A 27,519-nucleotide genomic window follows, 5' to 3' on the forward strand; every position below is an offset into this window, starting at 1 on the left:
GACACCGACACAGCCACTACCGCAGGCACTACAGCACAGGCACCGCAGGCACACAGACACTACCGCAGACACTACACCAGAGGCACAGAGGCCCACAGACACCGCAGACACAGACACCAGCAGACACAGACACTACACCACAGACACCACCGAGGCACCACAGGCACCACAGACACCGGAGGCACCACAGACACCGGAGGCACCACAGACACCGGAGGCACCACAGACACCACAGACACCAGAGGCACCACAGACACCACAGACACCACATACACCGGAGGCACCACAGACAGAACGGGATCTTAAGCACTTTGTTTTTTTGCAGGACCCAACGTATCACACAAAATGGATGACGTTTTGGCTCGAGCGCTACTTTCAACTACTGGCTGAAATGATACAAAATCTCTGTAGCATCATTTTAAATAACTAAATATTCAAGAGGACAAACTAGCCAAAGCATCAACTGTGGTCCCTTCATCAGACAGACATTTTCTGTTCAATTAAACAGGTTGTAAAACCAGAAAGAAATGATTCATTGGGTGAGAAAACAACATCAAGGCCAGGCAGCCATATCATCTTCTAAATCTCACATCACCAGCCCCCGTCCCCCCACGGAGCCAGACCCTCAGCAGATTGAGTGACAGACACCGTCACCACCAGGACACATTCCACGGGATTAACATCAACATCTGGATCAACAAGGTGACAGAAGGAGTGTGTGTGTGTGTGTGTGTGTGTGTGTGTGTGTGTGTGTAGGTGTGTGTAGGTGTGTGTAGGTGTGTGTAGGTGTGTGTAGGTGTGTGTGTGTGTGTAGGTGTGTGTGTGTGTAGGTAGGTGTGTAGGTAGGTGTGTAGGTGTTTGTGTGTGTGTGTGTAGGTGTGTGTGTAGGTGTGAAGGGGGTTACAGGCCAGTTGGTTCCCTGCGTCTCTTAACAAAGAAGTGCTAAGGGAGGCATCATGTCTCTGCTCCACAGCTAAACACCACTTCAAAACCTGTCCAACACATCCACAGGTCAATGGGACCTCACTATTACCTGGGCCATCTTACGGGCCGTACTTGGTCCATTACATCTGGTCCATTGACATACAACAATATTAACATCAACCCGGAGAGCCTCCGGAGCACATTTTGGTGGATACTCAACAGTCCCCCAACTACCCCCTGTGTCCTGGTCAACGTTACCGTTTTGGTGGGTACTCAACAGTCCCCCATCTACCCCCTGTGTCCTGGTCAACGGTAACGTTTTGGAATGTTAGTCACCTTGGCAACTAGAGGAGCCCAATAAACAACCGCGTCTACCCACCCGTCTGACCAATAGAGGAGCTCAGTGCTGGAAAGTCCATTTCACACCCAGTTAAAGGCCCACTATGTCATTAAACCAGCCTGTAAATACAACTAACCTTCTCATCTAGCAGTTATTATAACACAATACCACTGGGCTGTATGGGGTCATTATAACACAATACCTCTGGCTGTATGGGGTCAATATAACACAATACCACTGGGCTGTATGGGGTCAATATAACACAATACCTCTGGGCTGTATGGGGTCATTATAACACAATACCTCTGGGCTGTATGGGGTCATTATAACACAATACCTCTGGCTGTATGGGGTCATTATAACACAATACCTCTGGCTGTATGGGGTCATTATAACACAATACCTCTGGCTGTATGGGGTCATTATAACACAATACCTCTGGCTGTATGGGGTCATTATAACACAATACCTCTGGGCTGTATGGGGTCATTATAACACAATACCTCTGGGCTGTATGGGGTCATTATAACACAATACCACTGGGCTGTATGGGGTCATTATAACACAATACCTCTGGGCTGTATGGGGTCATTATAACACAATACCTCTGGCTGTATGGGGTCATTATAACACAATACCTCTGGCTGTATGGGGTCATTATAACACAATACCTCTGGGCTGTATGGGGTCAATATAACACAATACCTCTGGGCTGTATGGGGTCAATATAACACAATACCTCTGGCTGTATGGGGTCAATATAACACAATACCACTGGGCTGTATGGGGTCAATATAACACAATACCACTGGGCTGTATGGGGTCAATATAACACAATACCACTGGGCTGTATGGGGTCAATATAACACAATACCTCTGGCTGTATGGGGTGAATATAACACAATACCTCTGGCTGTATGGGGTCAATATAACACAATACCACTGGGCTGTATGGGGTCAATATAACACAATACCTCTGGCTGTATGGGGTCAATATAACACAATACCTCTGGCTGTATGGGGTCAATATAACACAATACCTCTGGCTGTATGGGGTCAATATAACACAATACCTCTGGCTGTATGGGGTCAATATAACACAATACCTCTGGCTGTATGGGGTCAATATAACACAATACCTCTGGCTGTATGGGGTCAATATAACACAATACCTCTGGCTGTATGGGGCCAATATTACACAATACATCTGGCTGTATGGGGTCAATATAACAATACCTCTGGCTGTATGGGGTCAATATTACACAATACATCTGGCTGTATGGGGTCAATATAACAATACCTCTGGCTGTATGGGGTCAATATTACACAATACATCTGGCTGTATGGGGCGAATATAACACAATACCTTTGGGCTGTATGGGGCGAATATAACACAATACCTTTGGGCTGTATGGGGTGAATATAACACAATACCTTTGGGCTGTATGGGGTGAATATAACACAATACCTCTGGCTGTATGGGGTGAATATAACACAATACCTCTGGCTGTATGGGGTCAATATTACACACCACCACAATACCACCCCTACAGACCAGACAGACACTACCTCTACAGACCAGACAGACACCACCCCTACACCACCTCTACAGACCAGACAGACACCACCCCTACAGACCAGACAGACTTACCGCGCTGACACCACCTCTACAGACCAGACAGACACCACCTCTACAGACCAGACAGACTACAGACCGCGCAGACACCACCCCTACAGACCAGACAGACACCACCCCTACAGACCAGACAGACACCACCCCTACAGACCAGACAGACACCACCCCTACAGACCAGACAGACACCACCTCTACAGACCAGACAGACACCACCTCTACAGACCAGACAGACTACAGACCAGACAGACTACAGACCAGACAGACTACAGACCAGACAGACTTACCGCGCTGACACCACCTCTACAGACCAGACAGACACCACCCCTACAGACCAGACAGACACCACCTCTACAGACCAGACAGACACCACCTCTACAGACCAGACAGACACCACCTCTACAGACCAGACAGACACCACCTCTACAGACCAGACAGACTTACAGACAGACACCACCTCTACAGACCAGACTTACCGCGCTGACACCACCTCTACAGACCAGACAGACTTACAAATAGACACCACCTCTACAGACCAGACAGACACCACCTCTACAGACCAGACAGACACCACCCCTACAGACCAGACAGACACCACCCCTACAGACCAGACAGACTTACCGCGCTGACACCACCTCTACAGACCAGACAGACTTACCCCTACAGACCAGACAGACTCACCCCTAGACACCACCTCTACAGACCAGACAGACTTACCCCTACAGACCAGACAGACTACAGACCAGACAGACACCACCCCTACAGACCAGACAGACACCACCTCTACAGACCAGACAGACTTACCCCTACAAACCAGACAGAAACCACCCCTACAGACCAGACAGACACCACCCCTACAGACCAGACAGACACCACCTCTACAGACCAGACAGACACCACCTCTACAGACCAGACAGACACCACCTCGACAGACCAGACAGACACCACCTCGACAGACCAGACAGACTACAGACCAGACAGACACCACCTCTACAGACCAGACAGACACCACCTCTACAGACCAGACAGACTACAGACCAGACAGACACCACCTCTACAGACCAGACAGACACCACCTCTCCAGACCAGACAGACACCACCTCTCCAGACCAGACAGACACCACCTCTCCAGACCAGACAGACACCACCTCTCCAGACCAGACAGACCAGACAGACACCACCTCTACAGACCAGACAGACTACAGACCAGACAGACACCACCTCTACAGACCAGACAGACTACAGACCAGACAGACACCACCTCTCCAGACCAGACAGACACCACCTCTCCAGACCAGACAGACACCACCTCTACAGACCAGACAGACACCACCTCTACAGACCAGACAGACACCACCTCTACAGACCAGACAGACACCACCCCTACAGACCAGACAGACTTACCGCGCTGACACCACCCCTACAGACCAGACAGACACCACCCCTACAGACCAGACAGACTTACCGCGCTGACACCACCTCTACAGACCAGACAGACTACAGACCAGACAGACTACAGACCAGACAGACTACAGACCAGACAGACTTACCGCGCTGACACCACCCCTACAGACCAGACAGACTTACCGCGCTGACACCACCCCTACAGACCAGACAGACACTACAGACCAGACAGACTACAGACCAGACAGACTTACCGACCTGACAGACCCCTACAGACCAGACAGACTTACCGCGCTGACACCACCCCTACAGACCAGACAGACTACAGACCAGACAGACTACAGACCAGACAGACTTACCGCGCTGACACCACCCCTACAGACCAGACAGACTACAGACCAGACAGACTTACAGACCAGACACCACCCCTACAGACCAGACAGACTTACCGCGCTGACACCACCCCTACAGACCAGACAGACTACAGACCAGACAGACTACAGACCAGACAGACTACTGACCAGACAGACACAGACAGACTACAGACCAGACAGACTACAGACCAGACAGACTTACAGACACCACCCCTACAGACCAGACAGACTTACCGCGCTGACACCACCCCTACAGACCAGACAGACACCACCTCTACAGACCAGACAGACTACAGACCAGACAGACTACAGACCAGACAGACTACAGACCAGACAGACTACAGACCAGACAGACTACAGACCAGACAGACTTACCGCGCTGGCGTCGACATCACTGTGCACCGCCACTGTTTTGATACCCATCTTCTTACATGTTTTCATCACCTGCCAGAGGCAATGAAGAAGACATGTGATCAGCTTTTATTCAACACATCAATAATAATAATAGTCTATGATGTTTACTAGGTGCTATAGACCTGCTATAGGCGCAGTAGAGAGATGAGACACGGTGTAGCTTAGGAGGGCTTTCATCCTGTCTCTGTCTTTTAACCTGAGAACCGGTGATGCTTAGTTAACACACAGTCTTACCCTGCAGGCGATCTCTCCTCTGTTTGCAATGAGGATCTTATCAAAAGTCTAGTAGGGTGAAAGGGAAGAAAGAGATTAGTTTGGGAACTCATTGACACAACAAATCATTTGCTCCTGTGTGTGTGTGTGTGTGTGTGTGTGTGTGTGTGTGTGTGTGTGTGTGTGTGTGTGTGTAAACACATAGAAACACAGTAAGTGAAAGCGTCTGTTTCTGTCAGTCTTTCCGTTCCTCTGGTCTGAACACCTTATTAAATGAAACGTCTTTACACACACACACACACACACACACACACACACACACACACACCAACCCCCTGCCTGTCCTACTGCTAAACACTATGGCCAGAGGCAAGGTTGGCGGTTTGAAGATGAAAGGACAAAGCTATAGGAGGATGTGACATGTTGTTTATATTGGGGATGGAGGGAAATTAAGGTTTCCCCTTGTAACATTTAGAGAGAAAAGATAATACTCTGGCTAGCAACAAATAAAATACATTCTGTGTTACTCAGGTTAATGTTGACAAACCTCCACAAGTCATGACAAAGTACTGTTTTTAAATCAGAGGTCTGTCAACACAAAGTACTGCATTTAATTTCAATACAGAACTTATCCTTCCTGGCATCATGTGACAACCCTGCACCCAGTGAGCCATACTACTCCTATCCTTCCTGGCATCATGTGACAACCCTGCACCCAGTGAGCCATACTACTCCTATCCTTCCTTGCATCATGTGACAACCCTGCACCCAGTGAGCCATACTACTCCTATCCTTCCTGGCATCATGTGACAACCCTGAGCCACCCAGTCATGACAACCCTGCCAGTGAGCCATACTACCTATCCTTCCTGGCATCATGTGACAACCCTGCACCCAGTGAGCCATACTCCTATCCTTCCTGGCATCCTTCCTTCCTGGCATCATGTGACAACCCTGCACCCAGTCAGCCATACTACTCCTATCCTTCCTGGCATCATGTGACAACCCTGCACCCAGTCAGCCATACTACTCCTATCCTTCCTGGCATCATGTGACAACCCTGCACCCAGTGAGCCATACTACTCCTATCCTTCCTGGCATCATGTGACAACCCTGCACCCAGTGAGCCATACTACTCCTATCCTTCCTGGCATCATGTGACAACCCTGTGAGTCAGCCATACTACTCCTATCCTTCCTGGCATCCAACCCTGCACCCAGTGAGCCATACTACTCCTATCCTTCCTGGCATCATGTGACAACCCTGCACCCAGTGAGCCATACTAGTTCCTGGCATCATGCCAACCCTGCACCAAGTGAGCCATACTACTCCTATCCTTCCTGGCATCATGTGACAACCCTGCACCCAGTGAGCCATACTACTCCTATCCTTCCTGGCATCATGTGACAACCCTGCACCCAGTGAGCCATACTACTCCTATCCTTCCTGGCATCATGTGACAACCCTGCACCCAGTGAGCCATACTACTCCTATCCTTCCTGGCATCATGTGACAACCCTGCACCCAGTAAGCCATACTACTCCTATCCTTCCTTCCTGGCATCATGTGACAACCCTGCACCAAGTGAGCCATACTACTCCTATCCTTCCTGGCATCGTGTGACAACCCTGCACCAAGTGAGCCATACTACTCCTATCCTTCCTGGCATCATGTGACAACCCTGCACCCAGTGAGCCATACTACTCCTTCCTGGCATCATGTGACAACCCTGCACCCAGTGAGCCATACTACTCCTATCCTTCCTGGCATCATGTGACAACCCTGCACCCAGTGAGCCATACTACTCCTATCCTTCCTGGCATCATGTGACAACCCTGCACCCAGTGAGCCATACTACTCCTATCCTTCCTGGCATCATGTGACAACCCTGCACCCAGTGAGCCATACTACTCCTATCCTTCCTGGCATCATGTGACAACCCTGCACCCAGTGAGCCATACTACTCCTATCCTTCCTGGCATCATGTGACAACCCTGCACCCAGTGAGCCATACTACCTTCCTGGCATATCCTTCCTACTCCTATCCTTCCTTGCATCATGTGACAACCCTGCACCCAGTGAGCCATACTACTCCTATCCTTCCTGGCATCATGTGACAACCCTGCACCCAGTGAGCCATACTACTCCTATCCTTCCTGGCATCATGTGACAACCCTGCACCCAGTGAGCCATACTACTCCTATCCTTCCTTGCATCATGTGACAACCCTGCACCCAGTGAGCCATACTACTCCTATCCTTCCTGGCATCATGTGACAACCCTGCACCCAGTGAGCCATACTACTCCTATCCTTCCTTGCATCGTGTGACAACCCTGCACCCAGTGAGCCATACTACTCCTATCCTTCCTTGCATCATGTGACAACCCTGCACCCAGTGAGCCATACTACTCCTATCCTTCCTGGCATCATGTGACAACCCTGCACCCAGTGAGCCATACTACTCCTTTCCTTCCTGGCATCATGTGACAACCCTGCACCCAGTGAGCCATACTACTCCTATCCTTCCTGGCATCATGTGACAACCCTGCACCTAGTGAGCCATACTACTCCTATCCTTCCTGGCATCGTGTGACAACCCTGCACCCAGTGAGCCATACTACTCCTATCCTTCCTGGCATCATGTGACAACCCTGCACCAAGTGAGCCATACTACTCCTATCCTTCCTGGCATCATGTGACAACCCTGCACCCAGTGAGCCATACTACTCCTATCCTTCCTTGCATCATGTGACAACCCTGCACCCAGTGAGCCATACTACTCCTATCCTTCCTTGCATCATGTGACAACCCTGCACCCAGTGAGCCATACTACTCCTATCCAATGTTCCCTCTATACTGCACCTCCTCCAGACGCTGACGCAAGAGACTGAACGTCAGAGTTCACCCCATTAGTTTGCACTACAGGGCCTTCGGAAAGTATTCAGACCCCTTGACTTTTTCCACATTTTGTTACTTATTCTAAAATGGATTAAATAAGATTTTTTAAATCCTCAGCATCTACACGCATTGCCCCATAATGAAACAGCAAAAAACGTTTTTTTGAAATGTTTGCAAATGTATAAAAATTTAAAATAAAAAAAATAGCTTAGTAGTATTCAAATCCTTGGTTATGAGACTCGAAATTGAGCTCAGGTGCATCCTGTTATCATTGATCATCCTTGAGATGTTTCTACAACTTGATTGGAGTCCACCTGGGGTAAATTCAATTGGTTAGACATGATTTGGAAAGGCACACACCTGTCTAGATAAGGTCCCACAGTTGACAGTGCATGTCAGAGCAAAAACCATTGTGTCGAGGCACAGATCTGTGGAAGGGTATCAAAACATTCCTGCAGCAATTTAAGGTCCCCAAGAACATCGTGGCCTCCATCATTCTTAGCCTCCATCATAGATCTGGCCACCAGGCCAAACTGATCAATCAGGGGAGAAGGGCCTTGGTCAGGGGAGGTGACCAAGAACCCGATGGTCACTCTGACAGAGCTCCAGAGATCCTCTGTGGAGATGGGAGAACCTTCTAGAAGGACAACCATCTTTGCAGCACTCCACCAATCAGGCCTTAATGGTAGAGTGGCCAGACGGAAGCCACTCCTCAGTAAAAAGGCACATGGCAGCTCGCTTGGAGTTTGTCAAAAGGTACCTAAAGACTTTCAGACCATGAGAAACAAGATTCTCTGGTCTGATGAAACCAAGATTGAAGTCTTTGGCCTGAATGTCAAGCATCACTTCTGGAGGAAACCTGGCACCATCCCTACGGTGAAGCATGGAGGTGGCAGCATCATGCTTTGGGGATGTTTTTCAGTGGCATGGACTGAGATTCTTCAAATAGCCACTTTTTGCCTCAATGACAATACCACCCATACCTTATAACAACACAACTAACTGGCTCAAACGCATTAAGGAAAGACATTCCACAAATGAACTTTTAAGAAGGCAAACCTGTTCATTGAAATGCATTCCAGGTGACTACCTTGTGAATCTGGTTGAGAGAATGCCAAGACTGTACAAAGCTGTCATCAAGGCAAAGGGTGGCTACTTTGAAGAATCTCAAATGTAAAATATATTTAGATTTGTTTATCACTTTTTTTGGTTACTACATGATTCCATATGTGTTATTTCATAGTTTTGATGTCTTCAATATTATTCTACTATGTAGAAAATAGTAAAAATAAAGAAAAACCCTTGAATGAGGCAGTGTTGTAAAACTTTTGACCAGTAGTGTATGTAAATGTTATTTCAGTTTTGTATATATTTTTTAAATTAGAAAAACAAATTCTACTGTTTTTGCTTTGTCATTATGGGGTATTGTGTGTATATTGATGGAGGGGGGTTAATCCATTTAGAATATGGTTGTAATGTAACAAAATGTGGAAAAAGTCAAGGGGTCTCAATACTTTCCGAAGGAAAAAGGGGTTTTTCTGTGATCGAATCAACATTATATCAGCCCCTTTTCAACGCAACAAGCCAAAACAAATCTAGCTTTGCAAGACTGAGTCTGTGATGTTGTAGGCAGAGCTGGAGCACAATGGAGTGGAATTCTATTGGCCCATGAGCTGTCTTTCAATCCCCTGTAGGATATATATCAAAAGCTATTTACATGTTTAAATGTTATGGGATTTGCTCCATTGGTTTTGTCGGTAGGCCTACATTATGCTCCAATAGCCTGTCTGTCTAAAACTGTAAGGGTTCAGCCTCTGTTCACTGTAAACTCTCGCCGGACTTTGCACAGCATTCTCACAACTTTCAACTCACAAGACCTGAAATGTGCTCAGTGATCTCCCCCAAAAAAAAGAAATTGAGGGAACATTGGTCCTAGTCTTCCCTGCATCCTTGTGACAGCCCTGCACCCTGTGAATCATATGTTACCTTCTCATTGGAATCATAAACAGTGGAGTACTGGACTCGACTGGACGCCACACAGCATCTGGACTGGAAAGAGGCATGCTGCAGGGAAACATTTCAGAAACATGAACGTTATAGTACCACACGCAAACATCAGAAACACCTCTCTTCGCTATTCTTTATAATGGACACATGCCGAACATCACAAAGAGGTGAAGGTTAAACGTGATGGCAGCTGTGTTGTTTCTATTACACCAACAGCGCCCAGTATTGCTGAGCTGGAACGAAGGCATACCCCGATATACGATTGCTGTTCAGGTCACAACGTTACATTCAAGGACAGTTTTTCATTCAAAGACAGTTACATTTAGTCATGTGGTGAAGGTTCAACCAGTTCAGGATTGTGTTATATAGTGTAACAACTTATTAGCAAAATGCTAACGGGTTGGACGCTTTGACATTGACAGAGGAGGAACGGACGAAGCTGTACATTCTAATACGAATAACTTAAACATTTATACCGCGAAATGAAACATTTAAATGTCAGATAGAGTAGAGAATGCGTACATCTTACAAACTTCAAAATAAGAGAGACGGCTTGAGAGAAGGTGTGTGAGTGACAGACAGACTTGCTCGCTTGGCAGGCGAGGGAACAGATGTCCGATTGTGTGGTGCTAGAAACTTGCATTAAAAGGCATAGATTGTCGGGTGTTTCAGTTTTGCAAGAGCTCTTCATGAATTTCAAATAACTAGCTTCAAGATTAAGTTTACAATAACTGACAGCTCACCTTAGCAACAAGCAAAACTCTTCGCAGGGTTGAAGTGATCATGTACGCCGCCATGTCTGTCCGGGTGAGGGGAGCGTAGTAATGACGTATGACAGGGGAGTGTACTCCGTCTTCCAATCAAATCGACTAACCTGACGTAGAAGTACGTACGTACGTAGAAGGACGTCGGTAGAGCTTGAGAGGTTTCAATGTATTAAGATTGAATGGACCATGCAGTAACCTACTTTTATAATGCAATGCCTCGTCTTAACTTCTTTGTCCATCTGTTTTCTCACCTTCTCGTCTGTTTTCCTACCTTTTCAAATGATATGAACAACAATGATGTTGAATATTATCAACATAGTAGGCATTTCGAGTGACATTTGGAAATTGTGGACTTTTACAGAGATAAGCCTTGAAGATATCCATTATTCCTATATTTTCATAATGTAATTGTAGTGTCATACAGTATAATACAGTCATGTACAATATCAATGTATCTTCATTATTCTCTGGAAATGGGGAAGAAATCTATAAAAACTGAAATGATGGAATTAGGTCTATATCTGGGTTTATGTAGGTTAGCCTGTCGACTTCTTTCCCCAACTCTTTAACCGTTCTTTCCTGTTGTATCGTCTCTCGTTATTATCCACTGCAATGACAGGAATCAAATCCGAACACAGCAGGCCGTGTAAACTCCAACCTGTAAGAAATGACTGGCGCGGTGTTAAAATACTATTTGCGATGTAAACTGAGCGTCAGGTACACGGTATGTTAGCGTGGGTATTCGATCACCGCTCCAGACTGTTATCCTCGCCGATTTCACTCGTGTACAATATTTTTTGTTTTGTTTTTAAAATTGTCGAAATTAATCAACTAAAGGGGTCTCATTTCAATTACCTCATAAACAATAGTTTGGTGGCGATCAATCCAAGTTGTCCAGCCATATGAAGGATTAAGTGATCCCTTCTCCACATAAATAATCAATCATTGAATTGATGATTCTGAACAATAGACGCATGATAATTTATGCATAAATGTAATTTATTATCTTACATATCAGTAGGGTACATATACTGTTGGTGCAGGGAGCGTTCAAACTGAACTTTCTTTTAATGCAAAACATTTACAGAGAGACACGAATTTAAAAAGGAATTAAGACACAGGCATTTTAAACATCAGATTCATTTTACTAACACGTTTGTTAACATAATAGACTTACAGAAAAACAACACAGCAACTTTCTTTTTATATAAATTATGTCTCAACTGGGCATCTCAAGAGGTCATTCATGGAGGACAACGCATATTCAACCTGTTCAACTTCAACAAAAACTTGTTTTCTATTTTTTTTTTAAATGTGCACAATTAAACAAAGGTTCACTTTGGCACTTATTTAAAATACTTTTAAATATTTCATGTTCAGTCTCAAACTCCCCATCAACTATAAAAATAACCGATCTCAAAATGACAACGAAAGACTGATAATTAAACAACCATCGAAAGAAAAATAACGTTTGTTTTTTACATAAGACATTTTCTTCTTTGGCTTCCAATGTTTTAGTGCAACGTTCTTGATTCATATTTCAATCGCGCGTAAAGCGTCCATTTAGGCCAGTCAGATGCTCGTTGCATTTGTTGCCTGTTTTTCCTTCATTTGTTTGCCGTCGTTTTGCCGTTAGTCTTGAGTGTGGTCCTCAGACATACCACTCACTGAAGTTGGACGAGAGGTTGCTGTGTCCGCTACCGAGGACCACAGAGTCCGGGGACATGGTGCTCTGGGTCTCCGAGGCAGGGGACACTAAACTCGGGGGCGTCGAGGACTCATACCCGCTGCTGGCTCCGGGAGAAGTGTCTGCTACTGACAAAGAATCATGCACCTAAAATAAATAAAAACAAATCTGTCAAAAAACACTCCCTCAAAGATTAACACAATTTCGGCACAAAAATCCCCACAATTTTGTCACAGAACAAAGTTGACCAGGAGAAGTATATTTTGGCAAAGAGAGAAAACGGACCTTCATATGTTTTCTCAGAGAGCTGGGGTGTGTGTAGGACTTGACACACTTCTTGCACAGATAGGGCTTGTCAGACGTGTGAACGTGCAGGTGTTTCTTGCGGTCACTGCTGTTGGCGAAGCGTCTGTCGCAGCCGAAGAAATCACACATGAACGGTTTCTCCCCTGGAGGGGAACAGAATGAGGGGATTAGTTTAAATGTTCTTGTTGGTTTAAATACAGTCACGGTTGTTTTCAAATATCTGATACGATTTAGTTATAGACCCCGCCGATAAAACCCAAACACATCAACAAATAAAACCATGGGAGAGTTATGAATCCTTTTTGAAGGACACAGGCCTGGGGACACCAGCCTGGGGACACTTACCTATACACTCTCTAAAGAACCTCACTTCATACAAAACTCAAATCAGATATCTGAAACTGACGTTTATATCCATGACATATTCAACCTGCAGACATCAAATCTAAATTAAATCAAACTTTTTGTCACATACAACAAGTGTCGACTTTACCGTGAAATGCTTAATTACAAGCCCTTAATAACCAACAGTGCAGTTCAAGAAGAGGTAAGAATATATTTACCAAATAAACTAAAGTAAAAAATATATATAAAAAGTAACACAACACAACAATAATGAGGCTATATTTCGTTTTAAATTACCTGTGTGAGTTCTCTTGTGTATCTTCAAGTTCTCAGAGCGCGCAAAGACCTTGCTGCACGCGGGGAACGGACACGCGAAAGGCTTCTCTCCAGTGTGCACCCGAATATGATTCACCAGCTTGTATTTGGCCTTGAACGATTTGTTCTCGCGCGGGCACTCTTCCCAGAAGCAGGTGTGGCTACTCTGCTCGGGCCCACCGACGTGCTCCACGGAGACGTGCGTAACCAACTCGTGCATGGTGCCGTAGGTCTTGCCACAGCACCGGCTCGCCCCGCCGGGCTGGTCCGGGTCTATCCACTTGCAGATCAACTCTTGTTTGATGCACTGCTGCCGCATGAAGCGGAAGAACGCGGCTGGGTGATGATGGTGGTGAGCTGACATGCCCATGTTGTGACCCATGGCCCCATATTGGCCGTAAGGATCGCTCCTTGGACCGGAAACATGGTGATACTGGTCCGCTCTCCCGAATACCTCCCCTGGTAGTCCCAGCACGTTAGCAGAGCCGTGGTGCTGGTCGTGCATCCCGGGAAAGAGGAGGTGTCCATGCCCGTGGCCCTGGCCCTCTACGTGTGAGTGATGGAGAGACCCAGCCATAGTCCTGAGGAGAGAGTGCTGATCGCTGGCAGGGGAAGAGTCTCCGAATCCCCGGTTACGCAGGATAAAGTCCCGTGTGGAGTTGGCGTAGGATGGGCCATACCCGAGTCCCTGGCTGGCGATGTGGACCGACTCCATAAAGCTGGGGTCTCTCTCCTGCATCTCGACTGGTGAATGCGCGGAGTGGTGCCTTTGGAACGCGCTCGCACTGACCCCTGAGCCTGATTGCTGGTGACCTCCCTCCAACAGCATCACAGCACGAGCCTGGGCTCGACGAATGGAACGATGCGCAAAGTAAATATGTGAACTGTAGGCGTGCGCGTGCGCGTGCGTAGAGCGGTTGAAGAAGTGTCCAAAAGCTCCAAATAAAAATATGTTTCTTTCTCAAATGAGGACTCAATATCTTGCCGCAAAACACATTCCAGATAATTCCTCAGCACCCCAGGGAGAAAAAACTTCCTCAAACTGTGAATGAATAGTTTTGCAGAAGTCTCAACGGGAATGTGCCATGTAATTTACCCGGGAATGAATAAAGGTCTTGTGGTAAATGTTCAGAATGCTGTTTGTAAGTATGACTGTTCACTACAACGTGAAAATGCTTATCCCGGGGTCTTCAAAGGGCACTTCTTTACCTCCCCTTTTTACAGAACACCGGGTGTCCACCAAACGCACTCTAATTGGCCACTGCAGCTCATCCCGATCCCAGCCATTCCACCAATTACAGGCAAGCGTCTCATGACTAATCGATGTTTGCTCCGCCCATGTTTTATTACTCTGGAAAGTCTTAACGGGAAAATTACAAATGTTAGGTGAAATCCTGAAAGTGAAACCAGTCACTTCCTTTACGTTGCTTGAATGCTGAATAGTGATGGAGGGAAAAAATACATTAAGTTGTGTGGAAAGTATATATTTTCACTCACACAACACACACACAAGCGTTTAATAATAGATTTTGCAAGCTTTTGTTATGTTATGTCAGATCAAAGCTAACATCTGTTTTAACTGATGCACCTCAGCCATACAATTTCATTAGGCCTAAATAAACCCCCCCAAGGAGATTTATGTTTAAAGTGAATAAAATGGATTTACAGCAAGGAGAAGAATGCCCCCCCCCCCGTTGCTCCATGGTTACAGTTACGCACGGCCCTACCTCTTTTGTCCCGCTGGAAACACCACAGGAGTGAGTCGAGTTCAAAGGCAGCCCTGCAGCTCTGGGGTTGGAGGGAAAAAACAACCTTTCAGTCTGAGAGAATGAAGTGTCTCTGTGGAAACATAAAACATTAACTCTGTCCTGTTAGAGGCGCAGAGGAAGATACAACAAAACAGCTATAGGACCAAAATACAATTGCAAATGTTTGAAATCCGATTCCAAATTATTAGCAGAATCTTCCAGACGTTTCATTTCGGAACATCCCACGTTTCTTACTCTCCACTGAATGTGTCAAACCATATATACAATGAAAAGGGGATATTCTGCAAACGAAATGTTTGATATTCTATTGCCAATTCAATTATGTGACAAATGCCCAAGGAAAAGTTTAATTTATTACAATTCCACGTTTTACATTTAGTAAATATATGGTTGTGGCCACAACTACCAAATTATTTAGATAGAAAGGATATAGTTTATAACAAAATCAAACGTGGCAAAAGAAAACAACGTTTATTTTTGCTAATCGGGGGAGGAAAAAAAACATCAACCAACAGGGATTAAATTTGAAGTAAATCTGTTTTCTCATGATAGGCTATAGAGGGCATTGACATTATGCATATGTGGGCCCGGCCTATAGATGCCACAGATGTTCACTTGGCGAGCGTCCTCGTCTTTACCACTGGGGGGCGCATCTCAATAATTCAGAGTATATTCTCATCTCCTTTCCTTCGAATTCACTGATCTGAAAAGACTGGAGTGAGGAAATAAATCACCTTCATCCGCCATATTGCTTTCTTCTGTTTGTCAAATCAGTGCCGCCTGAGCTGAAGGAATAGGTGATGAAGAGAGGACGCCATTTTACACCATTGGGATACGATCATAGATCTGCCAGTTTTTCTTACAACTATGTGGGGACGGACCACCTGGTTCTAACCGGGTTTACGGCCAATTTACAGAATATGCCTCATGCTCCTCGGTAGTCCAAAACCTGGGCGGACCGCGTTAAGATTAACGTGGTTTCCCCAAATCAGCGCGGTTTCTATCTGCAGCTGCAGGAAGCATAAAGGACAGAGAAAGGCAAGACAGCCAGCCCGAGGCCCGTCTCTACTACCATGCAGCGGCCGGGTGGTCGCCATCGCCACAATGGCCACTCTCTGCTCCGCAATAACAATTCCATGATCTCATACATCGCTTCTCCTTCACCGCGCGCTTCCACCACGGGCGCCTATGCGGAATACTCCACCAACAACAACAGGCCGATAAAGCCCGAGCTGGTCTGCAAATGGACGGACCACGAGCACCGTGACCGAACTTCAAAACAAAGGATATGCGACCAAACTTTTAGCTCCATGCACGAGCTGGTGGACCACGTAAGCACCGAGCACGTCGCTGGGCTCGAGCCCCTGAGCCATGTTTGTATGTGGGAAGAATGCCTGAGAGAAGGAAAGGCGTTTAAAGCCAAATATAAACTGATAAACCACATCAGGGTACACACTGGGGAGAAACCGTTCTCCTGCACTTTCCCAGACTGCGGGAAAGTGTTTGCTCGGTCGGAAAACCTCAAGATTCACACGCGCACGCACACAGGTATGTAGATTATGTTCCATAAAGGACACTGGGAATGACAACAAAGAACCTACCCTTTCGTCTCCTTCATTCCATAGTGAAAGGTTATGTTATTCTATATGGCGTCATTGGGCCTATACTACAACTAAACAATGGGACAACATTCTAGATGTATATACAGTACGTTAGTCACTGCTTGCCAGACAGGCAGAGCACGTCATAATGTTTACATGTTCCACACACAGTCCTATTCAGGAAGTAGCCTGTTGGTGGAGTAGGAGACTACACTGTGTGGTGGGGTTTGGCCATTGACAAGAAGGACCTGTTTACAGGGAAGGTCCAGGGAAACCAGCTGTAGAAAAGGGACGTTGTTCTCAGTCAGTGAAGTGACACTGTTTGACATATTTCATGCAGCGACATCAACTCGAGACTGACAGATGGAGCACGGTACTCACAGTAGGATGGAGCGCGGTACACACAGTAGGGTGGAGCGCGGTACACACAGTAGGGTGGAGCGCGGTACACACAGTAGGGTGGAGCGCGGTACACACAGTAGGGTGGAGCGCGGTACACACAGTAGGGTGGAGCGCGGTACACACAGTAGGATGGAGCGCGGTACACACAGTAGGATGGAGCGCGGTACACACAGTAGGATGGAGCGCGGTACACACAGTAGGGTGGAGCGCGGTACACACAGTAGGGTGGAGCGCGGTACACACAGTAGGATGGAGCGCGGTACACACAGTAGGGTGGAGCGCGGTACACACAGTAGGGTGGAGCGCGGTACACACAGTAGGGTGGAGCGCGGTACACACAGTAGGGTGGAGCGCGGTACACACAGTAGGGTGGAGCGCGGTACACACAGTAGGATGGAGCGCGGTACACACAGTAGGGTGGAGCGCGGTACACACAGTAGGGTGGAGCGCGGTACACACAGTAGGGTGGAGCGCGGTGGAGCGCGGTACACACAGTAGGGTGGAGCGCGGTACACACAGTAGGGTGGAGCGCGGTACACACAGTAGGATGGAGCGCGGTACACACAGTAGGGTGGAGCGCGGTACACACAGTAGGGTGGAGCGCGGTACACACAGTAGGGTGGAGCGCGGTACACACAGTAGGGTGGAGCGCGGTAGTACACACAGTAGGGTGGAGCGCGGTACACACAGTAGGGTGGAGCGCGGTACACACAGTAGGGTGGAGCGCGTAGGGTAGTACACACAGTAGGGTGGAGCGCGGTACACACAGTAGGGTGGAGCGCGGTACACACAGTAGGGTGGAGCGCGGTACACACAGTAGGGTGGAGCGCGGTACACACAGTAGGGTGGAGCGCGGTACACACAGTAGGATGGAGCGCGGTACACACAGTAGGGTGGAGCGCGGTACACACAGTAGGGTGGAGCGCGGTACACACAGTAGGGTGGAGCGCGGTACACACAGTAGGGTGGAGCGCGGTACACACAGTAGGATGGAGCGCGGTACACACAGTAGGGTGGAGCGCGGTACACACAGTAGGATGGAGCGCGGTACACACAGTAGGGTGGAGCGCACCCCAGGTACACACAGTAGGGTGGAGCGCGGTACACACAGTAGGGTGGAGCGCGGTACACACAGTAGGGTGGAGCGCGGTACACACAGTAGGGTGGAGCGCGGTACACACAGTAGGGTGGAGCGCACACAGGGTGGAGCGCGGTACACACAGTAGGGTGGAGCGCGGTACACACAGTAGGGTGGAGCGCGGTACACACAGTAGGGTGGAGCGCGGTACACACAGTAGGGTGGAGCGCGGTACACACAGTAGGGTGGAGCGCGGTACACACAGTAGGGTGGAGCGCGGTACACACAGTAGGGTGGAGCGCGGTACACACAGTAGGGTGGAGCGCGGTACACACAGTAGGGTGGAGCGCGGTACACACAGCATGTTGTGTTGAAGATGTTTAGTCCTGTGACTGATGTCATCATTCTATTTCCTCCCCATAACACCTTTCACCTCTCTTTCTAGGTGAGAAGCCATTTCAGTGTGAGTTCCCCGGCTGCCTGCGGAAATTTGCCAACAGTAGTGACCGTAAGAAGCACTCGCAGGTTCACACCAGCGCCAAACCGTACGACTGCAAGTCCCACGGCTGCTTCAAGTCCTACACACACCCCAGCTCCCTCAGAAAACACATGAAGATCCACCTCAACGCACTCAAGTCCTCTCCTACCTCCGAACCCATAGACCTGTCGTTCACAGGGATTCTTGGGAAACGTAGTTCCCGGGATTACGTAGCTTCGCGGACTAACTGCTCGTCCTCCAGGCTCTCGCTGGCTCCGCCGGTGTCCAACATGAAGGAGTGGTACGTGTGTACCAGGACCACAGGTCAGGGACAGAACTACCTCCAACTCACAGCAGACCAGATCAAGTCAGAACCGTGCGGTGCTGATGAGGAGTATTATAACCCCACGTAGCAGGAGGCTTTGCATTAAGGACTGTGTCCACTACAATGGATCCTAAATACAAGCTGTAAGGACATGACGTACGTCTCGTATCAATGTGGCCATGTGATTATTTAAAACACATTATTATTATTATTTTAACCTTTTATTTAACTAGGCTAGTCAGTTAAGGACGAATTCTTATTTACAATGACGGCCTACCCCCGGCCCAAACCCGGACGACACTGGGCCAAATGTGGGACTCCCAATCACGGGCGGATATGATACAGCCTGGATTCGAACCAGGGACTGTAGTGACACAACTCCATGCACTGAGATGCAGTGCCTTAGACCGCTGCGCCACTCGGGAGCGATGAGCACAACACACTTCCCCTGTCAATATGGAGATGGACAGATGGAATGAAGACTTACTGTATGTGTGAATGTCTGGGCCAGTGTTCATAATGTAGCGCCATGTAAGAGTGCTGATCTGGGATCAGGTTAGCCTTTTAGATCATAATGAATACTAGAGAGAGGACCAGATCCTAGTGCTGATCTGGGATCAGTTTAGCCTTTTAGATCATAATGAATACTAGAGAGAGGACCAGATCCTAGTGCTGATCTGGGATCAGTTTAGCCTTTTAGATCATAATGAATACTAGAGAGAGGACCAGATCCTAGTGCTGATCTGGGATCAGTTTAGCCTTTTAGATCATAATGAATACTAGAGAGAGGACCAGATCCTAGTGCTGATCTGGGATCAGTTTAGCCTTTTAGATCATAATGAATACTAGAGAGAGGACCAGATCCTAGTGCTGATCTGGGATCAGTTTAGCCTTTTAGATCATAATGAATACTAGAGAGAGGACCAGATCCTAGTGCTGATCTGGGATCAGTTTAGCCTTTTAGATCATAATGAATACTAGAGAGAGGACCAGATCCTAGTGCTGATCTGGGATCAGGTTAGCCTTTTAGATAATAATGAATACTAGAGAGAGACCAGATCCTAGTGCTGATCTGGGATCAGTTTAGCCTTTTAGATCATAATGAATACTAGAGAGAGGACCAGATCCTAGTGCTGATCTGGGATCAGGTTAGCCTTTTAGATAATAATGAATACTAGAGAGGACCAGATACTAGTGCTGATCTGGGATAAGTTTAGCCTTTTTTAAATCATATTGAAAAAGATAGCATTAGACAAGGAGGACCTGATCCAGGATCAGCACTCTGAGGCGCTTTATGAATACAGGCCCTGATGTCCGTGTGTTATCTAATGAGAAGCCGTAGCCATGAAATGTATTGCCATAAGAGATTAAAGACAACACCCCTCTGATTGACACCCGGGGGCCTGTATTCACAGAGCGTCTCAGAGTAGGAACGCTGATCTAGGATTTAACAGACAAAACTGCTTTGTAAATACGGGGCCTGATCCGAGTTAGATTCTTAAAGATATTTGAGCTGCGCTTGATTTACATATTTATGGAGTTGGCACTTTTCTGATTGGTCCATTGGTTCCTGTGTACCAGGCAAACTAAATCAAGCGCAGCTCAAGTATTTGACAAATGTAATGGACTCATGTCTGGTTGTAAAGCGACTGAAGCAGAGCGTCCGGTGTAGTAATGTAAACATAAAGGTACCTCTGAGACGGTTTGCTCTGTTCAATAACTGTCAGATTGACTCTCTAATGACTACTTCCAATGGAAGAAATGGTGAACGTTCCCATGACAGCAGCTCCAGCCCTATAGAAGCCATGTTATGATGTACCTAATGACTTGGGTGTAGAACCGTGATGGGGTGTCGTTGAATTCTGAATGTGAGAAATGGTTAACGTTCCCATGACAGCAGCTCGGGCCCTATAGAAGCCATGTTATGATGTACTTAATGACTTGGGTGTAGAACCGTGATGGGGTTTCGTTGAATTCTGAATGTGAGAAATGGTGAACGTTCCCATGACAGCAGCTCCAGCCCTATAGAAGCCATGTTATGATGTACTTAATGACTTGGGTGTAGAACCGTGATGGGGTTTCGTTGAATTCTGAATGTGAGAAATGGTTAACGTTCCCATGACAGCAGCTCGGGCCCTATAGAAGCCATGTTATGATGTACCTAATGACTTGGGTGTAGAACCGTGATGGGGTTTCGTTGAATTCTGAATGTGAGAAACGTTGCCAGAACCTCATGATGAGTCACTCTGTTTACATGTGACTGTGCTGATCAGTGTGGTGGTCGTTGCTGTGTTGACTTACAGCGAAGAGGTTTATTATATTTTCTGAACATTTATTATTGTGTCTTAAATCTATTTTCTCAGCCTTTCATAGTGCCTCATTAAACCCTATTCCCACATTGATACGTCTATTGGTGAGCTGTTAATTACCACACAACACATTCATCCTCTATCTATGCTAATTACAGCTGATTTCAGTCAGACAAATATGTTTTCTATGTGGTCAAAGTGAATAGAAACTGTGTATAAATAATAATAATGTTATTAAGCAGTATTGACAAGTGAATTATATTGACTATATAAAAGGGGCCTCCTCTTTCGTTCTGGGAAGCACCGTGAATGGCCTTTCTCTGTTTCTATTCACTTTGAAAGTTGAAAATGCTACTTTCTCGTTTGCATTATATACAGGAAGTGTCTTTGTGAATGGTAGGAATCAACCAGATGAAGAGACTTGAGGAAAACAGTCAAACCTGACAGACAAACTCCAGGCGGTTGCAAGGCGCCTGTGGACCACAAGGCAGCTGCCAGTGGATGAGTGAAGAGAGGGCTTTTAACGTGGAACCTACCGGGGGAACACCGTTCTGTTGTCCTAACAACACTGCTGAGATGAGTAAGAGAGGGCTTTTAACGTGGAACCTACCGGGGGAACACCGTTCTGTTGTCCTAACAACACTGCTGAGATGAGTAAGAGAGGGCTTTTAACGTGGAACCTACCGGGGGAACACCGTTCTGTTGTCCTAACAACACTGCTGAGATGAGTAAGAGAGGGCTTTTAACATGGAACCTACCGGGGGAACACCGTTCTGTTGTCCTAACAACACTGCTGAGATGAGTAAGAGAGGGCTTTTAACATGGAACCTACTGGGGGAACACCGTTCTGTTGTCCTAACAACACTGCTGAGATGAGTAAGAGAGGGCTTTTAACATGGAACCTACCGGGGGAACACCGTTCTGTTGTCCTAACAACACTGCTGAGATGAGTAAGAGAGGGCTTTTAACGTGGAACCTACCGGGGGAACAGCGTTCTGTTGTCCTAACAACACTGCTGAGATGAGTAAGAGAGGGCTTTTAACATGGAACCTACTGGGGGAACAGTGTTCTGTTGTCATAACAACACTGCTGAGATGAGTAAGAGAGGGCTTTTAACATGGAACCTTCTGGGGGAACACTGTTCTGTTGTCCTAACAACACTGCTGAGATGAGTAAGAGAGGGCTTTTAACATGGAACCTACTGGGGGAACAGTGTTCTGTTGTCATAACAACACTTCTTCCCCATCGTCTTATGTGGCTGATTGGGACGCTGACTGCAGATGAAGGGACATTCTTAGACCCGGTGACGCCACTCTGTCTCAGTGGACATAGTCTGGATCCTGAATCACACCTCCTTCCCCATGCAGCCCATAGGAGTGGTTGAAAGTAGTGTACTCTATTGGGGGCCATCTGAGATGAGCCCACAGCCTGCAAAGTGGGAAAGAGAAAAGAGCATGACCTTTAGTCCCCTATCCATTCTCCATCAAATAGCATGACCTTTAGTCCCCTATCCATTCTCCATCAAATAGCATGACCTTTAGTCCCCTATCCATTCTCCATCAAATAGCATGACCTTTAGTCCCCTATCCATTCTCCATCAAATAGCATGACCTTTAGTCCCCTATCCATTCTCCATCAAATAGCATGACCTTTAGTCCCCTATCCATTCTCCATCAAATAGCATGACCTTTAGTCCCCTATCCATTCTCCATCAAATAGCATGACCTTTAGTCCCCTATCCATTCTCCATCAAATAGCATGACCTTTAGTCCCCGCCATCTCCAGTATAGCCATGACCTCTCCATTCAAATAGCATGACCTTTAGTCCCCTATCCATTCTCCATCAAATAGCATGACCTTTAGTCCCCTATCCATTCTCCATCAAATAGCATGACCTTTAGTCCCCTATCCATTCTCCATCAAATAGCATGACCTTTAGTCCCCTATCCATTCTCCATCAAATAGCATGACCTTTAGTCCCCTATCCATTCTCCATCAAATAGCATGACCTTTAGTCCCCTATCCATTCTCCATCAAATAGCATGACCTTTAGTCCCCTATCCATTCTCCATCAAATAGCATGACCTTTAGTCCCCTATCCATTCTCCATCAAATAGCATGACCTTTAGTCCCCTATCCATTCTCCATCAAATAGCATGACCTTTAGTCCCCTATCCATTCTCCATCAAATAGCATGACCTTTAGTCCCCTATCCATTCTCCATCAAATAGCATGACCTTTAGTCCCCTATCCATTCTCCATCAAATAGCATGACCTTTAGTCCCCTATCCATTCTCCATCAAATAGCATGACCTTTAGTCCCCTATCCATTCTCCATCAAATACAATGTCCTTTAGTCCCCTATCCATTCTCCATCAAATAGCATGACCTTTAGTCCCCTATCCATTCTCCATCAAATAGCATGACCTTTAGTCCCTTATCCATTCTCCATCAAATACAATGACCTTTAGTCCCCTATCCATTCTCCATCAAATAGCATGACCTTTAGTCCCCTATCCATTCTCCATCAAAATGTCCTTTAGTTCCCCGATTCAAGGAGGATAGGAAACAACTGACTAATGACAAGGAAAGAACAGACCAGATAGATACTCTGGACTGCCTGTTACCATAGATACTCCTGTTACCATAGATACTCCAGTTACCATAGGGCCTAAGATATTCCTGTTACCATAGATACTCCTGTTACCATAGATACTCCAGTTACCATAGGGCCTAAAATATTCCTGTTACCATGGGGCGTCAGATACTCCTGTTACCATGGGGCATCAGATACTCCTGTTACCATGGGGCATCAGATACTCCTGTTACCATGGGGCATCAGATACACCTGTTACCATGGGGCCTCAGATACTCCTGTTACCATGGGGCATCAGATACTCCTGTTACCATGGGGCCTCAGATACTCCTGTTACCATAGATACTCCTGTTACTATGGGGCCTCAGATATCCTGTTACCATAGATACTCCTGTTACCATGGGGTGTCAGATACTCCTGTTGCCTTGGGGCCTCAGATTCTCCTGTTACCATGGGGCCTCAGATGTTCCTGTTACCGTGGGGCCTCAGATACTCCTGTTACCATAGATACCCCTGTTACCATAGGGCCTCAGATACTCCTGTTACCATGGGGCCTCAGCTACTCCTGTTACCATGGGGCCTCAGCTACTCCTGTTACCATGGGGCCTCAGCTACTCCTGTTACCATGGGGCCTCAGCTACTCCTGTTACCATGGGGCGTCAGATATTCATGTTACCATAGGGCCTAAGATACTCATGTTACCATAGATACTCCTGTTACCATAGAGCCTAAGATACTCCTGTTACCATGGGGCCTCAGCTACTCCTGTTAACCATGGGCCCTCATATATTCCTGTTACCATAGGGTCTAAGATACTCATGTTACCATAGATTCTCCTGTTACCATAGATACTCCTGTTACCATAGATACTCCTGTTACCATAGGGTCTCAGATACTCTTGTTACCATAGATTCTCCTGTTACCATGGGGCCTCAGATATTCCTATTACAATATATACTCATTTTACCATAGGGTCTCAGATACTCCTGTTACCATAGAGCCTAAGATACTCCTGTTACCATAGATACTCCTGTTACCATAGGGTCTCAGATACTCCTGTTACCATAGATACTCCTGTTACCATAGGGTCTCAGATACTCCTGTTACCATAGGTCCTCAGATACTCCTGTTACCATAGATACTCCTGTTACCATAGGGTCTCAGATACTCCTGTTACCATAGATACTCCTGTTACAGTAGGGTCTCAGATTCTCCTGTTACCATAGATACTCCTGTTACAGTAGGGTCTCAGATTCTCCTGTTACCATAGATACTCCTGTTACCATGGACTCAGATACTCCTGTTACCATAGGGCCTCAGATACTCCTGTTACCATAGATACTCCTGTTACCATAGGGTCTCAGATACTCCTGTTACCATATGGTCTCAGATACTCCTGTTACCGGATGGCCTCAGATTCTCCTGTTACCATAGATAGTCCTGTTACCATGTGGTCTCAGATACTCCTGTTACCATAGATACTCCTGTTACCGGATGGCCTCAGATTCTCCTGTTACCATAGATACTCATTTTACCATATGGTCTCAGATACTCCTGTTACCGGATGGCCTCAGATTCTCCTGTTACCATAGATACTCCTGTTACCATAGGGTCTCAGATACTCTTGTTACCATAGATTCTCTTGTTACCATGGGGCCTCAGATATTCCTATTACAATATATACTCATTTTACCATAGGGTCTCAGATACTCCTGTTACCATAGAGCCTAAGATACTCCTGTTACAATAGATACTCCTCTTACCATAGGGACTAAGATACTCCTGTTACCATAGGGTCTCAGATACTCCTGTTACCATAGGGCCTCAGATACTCCTGTGACCATAAGTCCTCAGATACTCCTGTTACCATAGATACTCCTGTTACCGTAGGGTCTCAGATACTCCTGTTACCATAGATACTCCTGTTACCGTAAGGCCTCAGATTCTCCTGTTACCATAGATACTCCTGTTACAGTAGGGTCTCAGATTCTCCTGTTACCATAGATACTCCTGTTACCGGATGGCCTCAGATTCTCCTGTTACCATAGATACTCCTGTTACCATATGGTCTCAGATACTCCTGTTACCATATGGTCTCAGAAACTCCTGTTACCATATGGTCTCAGATACTCCTGTTACCGGATGGTCTCAGATTCTCCTGTTACCATAGATACTCCTTACCGGATGGCCTCAGATTCTCCTGTTACCATAGATAGTCCTGTTACCATGTGGTCTCAGATACTCCTGTTACCATAGATACTCCTGTTACCGGATGGCCTCAGATTCTCCTGTTACCATAGATACTCATTTTACCATATGGTCTCAGATTCTCCTGTTACCATAGATATTCCTGTTACCGGATGGCCTCAGATTCTCCTGTTACCATAGATACTCCTGTTACCGGATGGCCTCAGATTCTCCTGTTACCATAGATACTCCTTACCGGATGGCCTCAGATTCTCCTGTTACCATAGATACTCCTGTTACCATGTGGTCTCAGATACTCCTGTTACCATAGATACTCCTGTTACCGGATGGCCTCAGATTCTCCTGTTACCATAGATACTCATTTTACCATATGGTCTCAGATACTCCTGTTACCATAGATACTCCTGTTACCGGATGGCCTCAGATTCTCCTGTTACCATAGATACTCCTGTTACCATATGGTCTCAGATACTCCTGTTACCGGATGGCCTCAGATTCTCCTGTTACCATAGATACTCCTGTTACCATAGATACTCCTGTTACCATAGATACTCCTGTTACCATAGATACTCCTGTTACCATAGATACTCCTGTTACCATAGATACTCCTGTTACCATAGATTCTCCTGTTACCATAGATACTCCTGTTACAGTAGGGTCTCAGATTCTCCTGTTACCATAGATACTCCTGTTACCGGATGGCCTCAGATTCTCCTGTTACCATAGATACTCCTGTTACCATATGGTCTCAGATACTCCTGTTACCATATGGTCTCAGATAAGTAAATGCCTGTTACCGGATGGCCTCAGATTCTCCTGTTACCATAGATAGTCCTGTTACCATGTGGTCTCAGATACTCCTGTTACCATAGATACTCCTGTTACCATAGATTCTCCTGTTACCATAGATACTCCTGTTACCATAGATACTCCTGTTACCATAGATACTCCTGTTACCATAGATACTCCTGTTACCATAGATACTCCTGTTACCATAGATACTCCTGTTACCATAGATTCTCCTGTTACCATAGATACTCCTGTTACCATAGATACTCCTGTTACCATAGATACTCCTGTTACCATAGATACTCCTGTTACCATAGATACTCCTGTTACCATAGAT

The 27,519-nt window shown here is 46.5% G+C and overlaps 3 protein-coding genes across 6 annotated transcripts in view; 1 reads left to right on the forward strand and 2 right to left on the reverse strand.

Annotated features, from left to right (window-relative positions):
• Positions 1–11,116, reverse strand: part of pcca (propionyl-CoA carboxylase subunit alpha) — a 73,841-nt gene extending 62,725 nt beyond the window's left edge. Inside the window, exons 1-4 of the mRNA XM_052500097.1 lie at positions 10,951–11,116; positions 10,187–10,264; positions 5,324–5,371; positions 5,051–5,119 (exon numbers count right to left, since the gene is read on the reverse strand). Of these exons, the coding sequence (XP_052356057.1) occupies positions 5,051–5,119; positions 5,324–5,371; positions 10,187–10,264; positions 10,951–11,004 (249 nt within the window). The 5' untranslated portion in view covers positions 11,005–11,116. The remainder of the gene's footprint in view (positions 1–5,050; positions 5,120–5,323; positions 5,372–10,186; positions 10,265–10,950) is intronic.
• An 843-nt stretch (positions 11,117–11,959) lies between these two features.
• LOC118381441 (zinc finger protein ZIC 2-like) lies at positions 11,960–15,297 on the reverse strand. Its single transcript, XM_052500099.1, has 3 exons — positions 13,610–15,297; positions 12,947–13,110; positions 11,960–12,808 (listed from the first exon to the last, which is right to left on the reverse strand). The coding sequence occupies exons 1-3, from the start codon at positions 14,454–14,456 to the stop codon at positions 12,626–12,628; spliced, it is 1,194 nt and encodes a 397-aa protein (XP_052356059.1). The 5' UTR covers positions 14,457–15,297; the 3' UTR covers positions 11,960–12,625.
• A 74-nt stretch (positions 15,298–15,371) lies between these two features.
• LOC127916838 (zinc finger protein ZIC 5-like) lies at positions 15,372–21,682 on the forward strand. 4 transcript variants are annotated; one of them, XR_008096261.1, is made up of 3 exons: positions 15,372–16,944; positions 18,923–20,297; positions 20,363–21,682. XR_008096261.1 is itself a non-coding variant. In XM_052500101.1 (2 exons), exons 1-2 carry the CDS (start codon positions 16,470–16,472, stop codon positions 19,366–19,368), a joined length of 921 nt encoding a protein of 306 aa, XP_052356061.1. In that variant the 5' UTR covers positions 15,372–16,469; the 3' UTR covers positions 19,369–21,682. The 4 variants fall into 4 exon arrangements, 1 of the variants encoding a protein (XP_052356061.1); XR_008096262.1 differs by having other exon boundaries at positions 20,429–21,682; XR_008096263.1 differs by having other exon boundaries at positions 18,923–19,835.
• The last annotated feature ends 5,837 nt before the right edge of the window (positions 21,683–27,519 follow it).

This window comes from Oncorhynchus keta, chromosome 37 (assembly GCF_023373465.1).
Source record: "Oncorhynchus keta strain PuntledgeMale-10-30-2019 chromosome 37, Oket_V2, whole genome shotgun sequence".
NCBI lineage: Eukaryota > Metazoa > Chordata > Actinopteri > Salmoniformes > Salmonidae > Oncorhynchus > Oncorhynchus keta.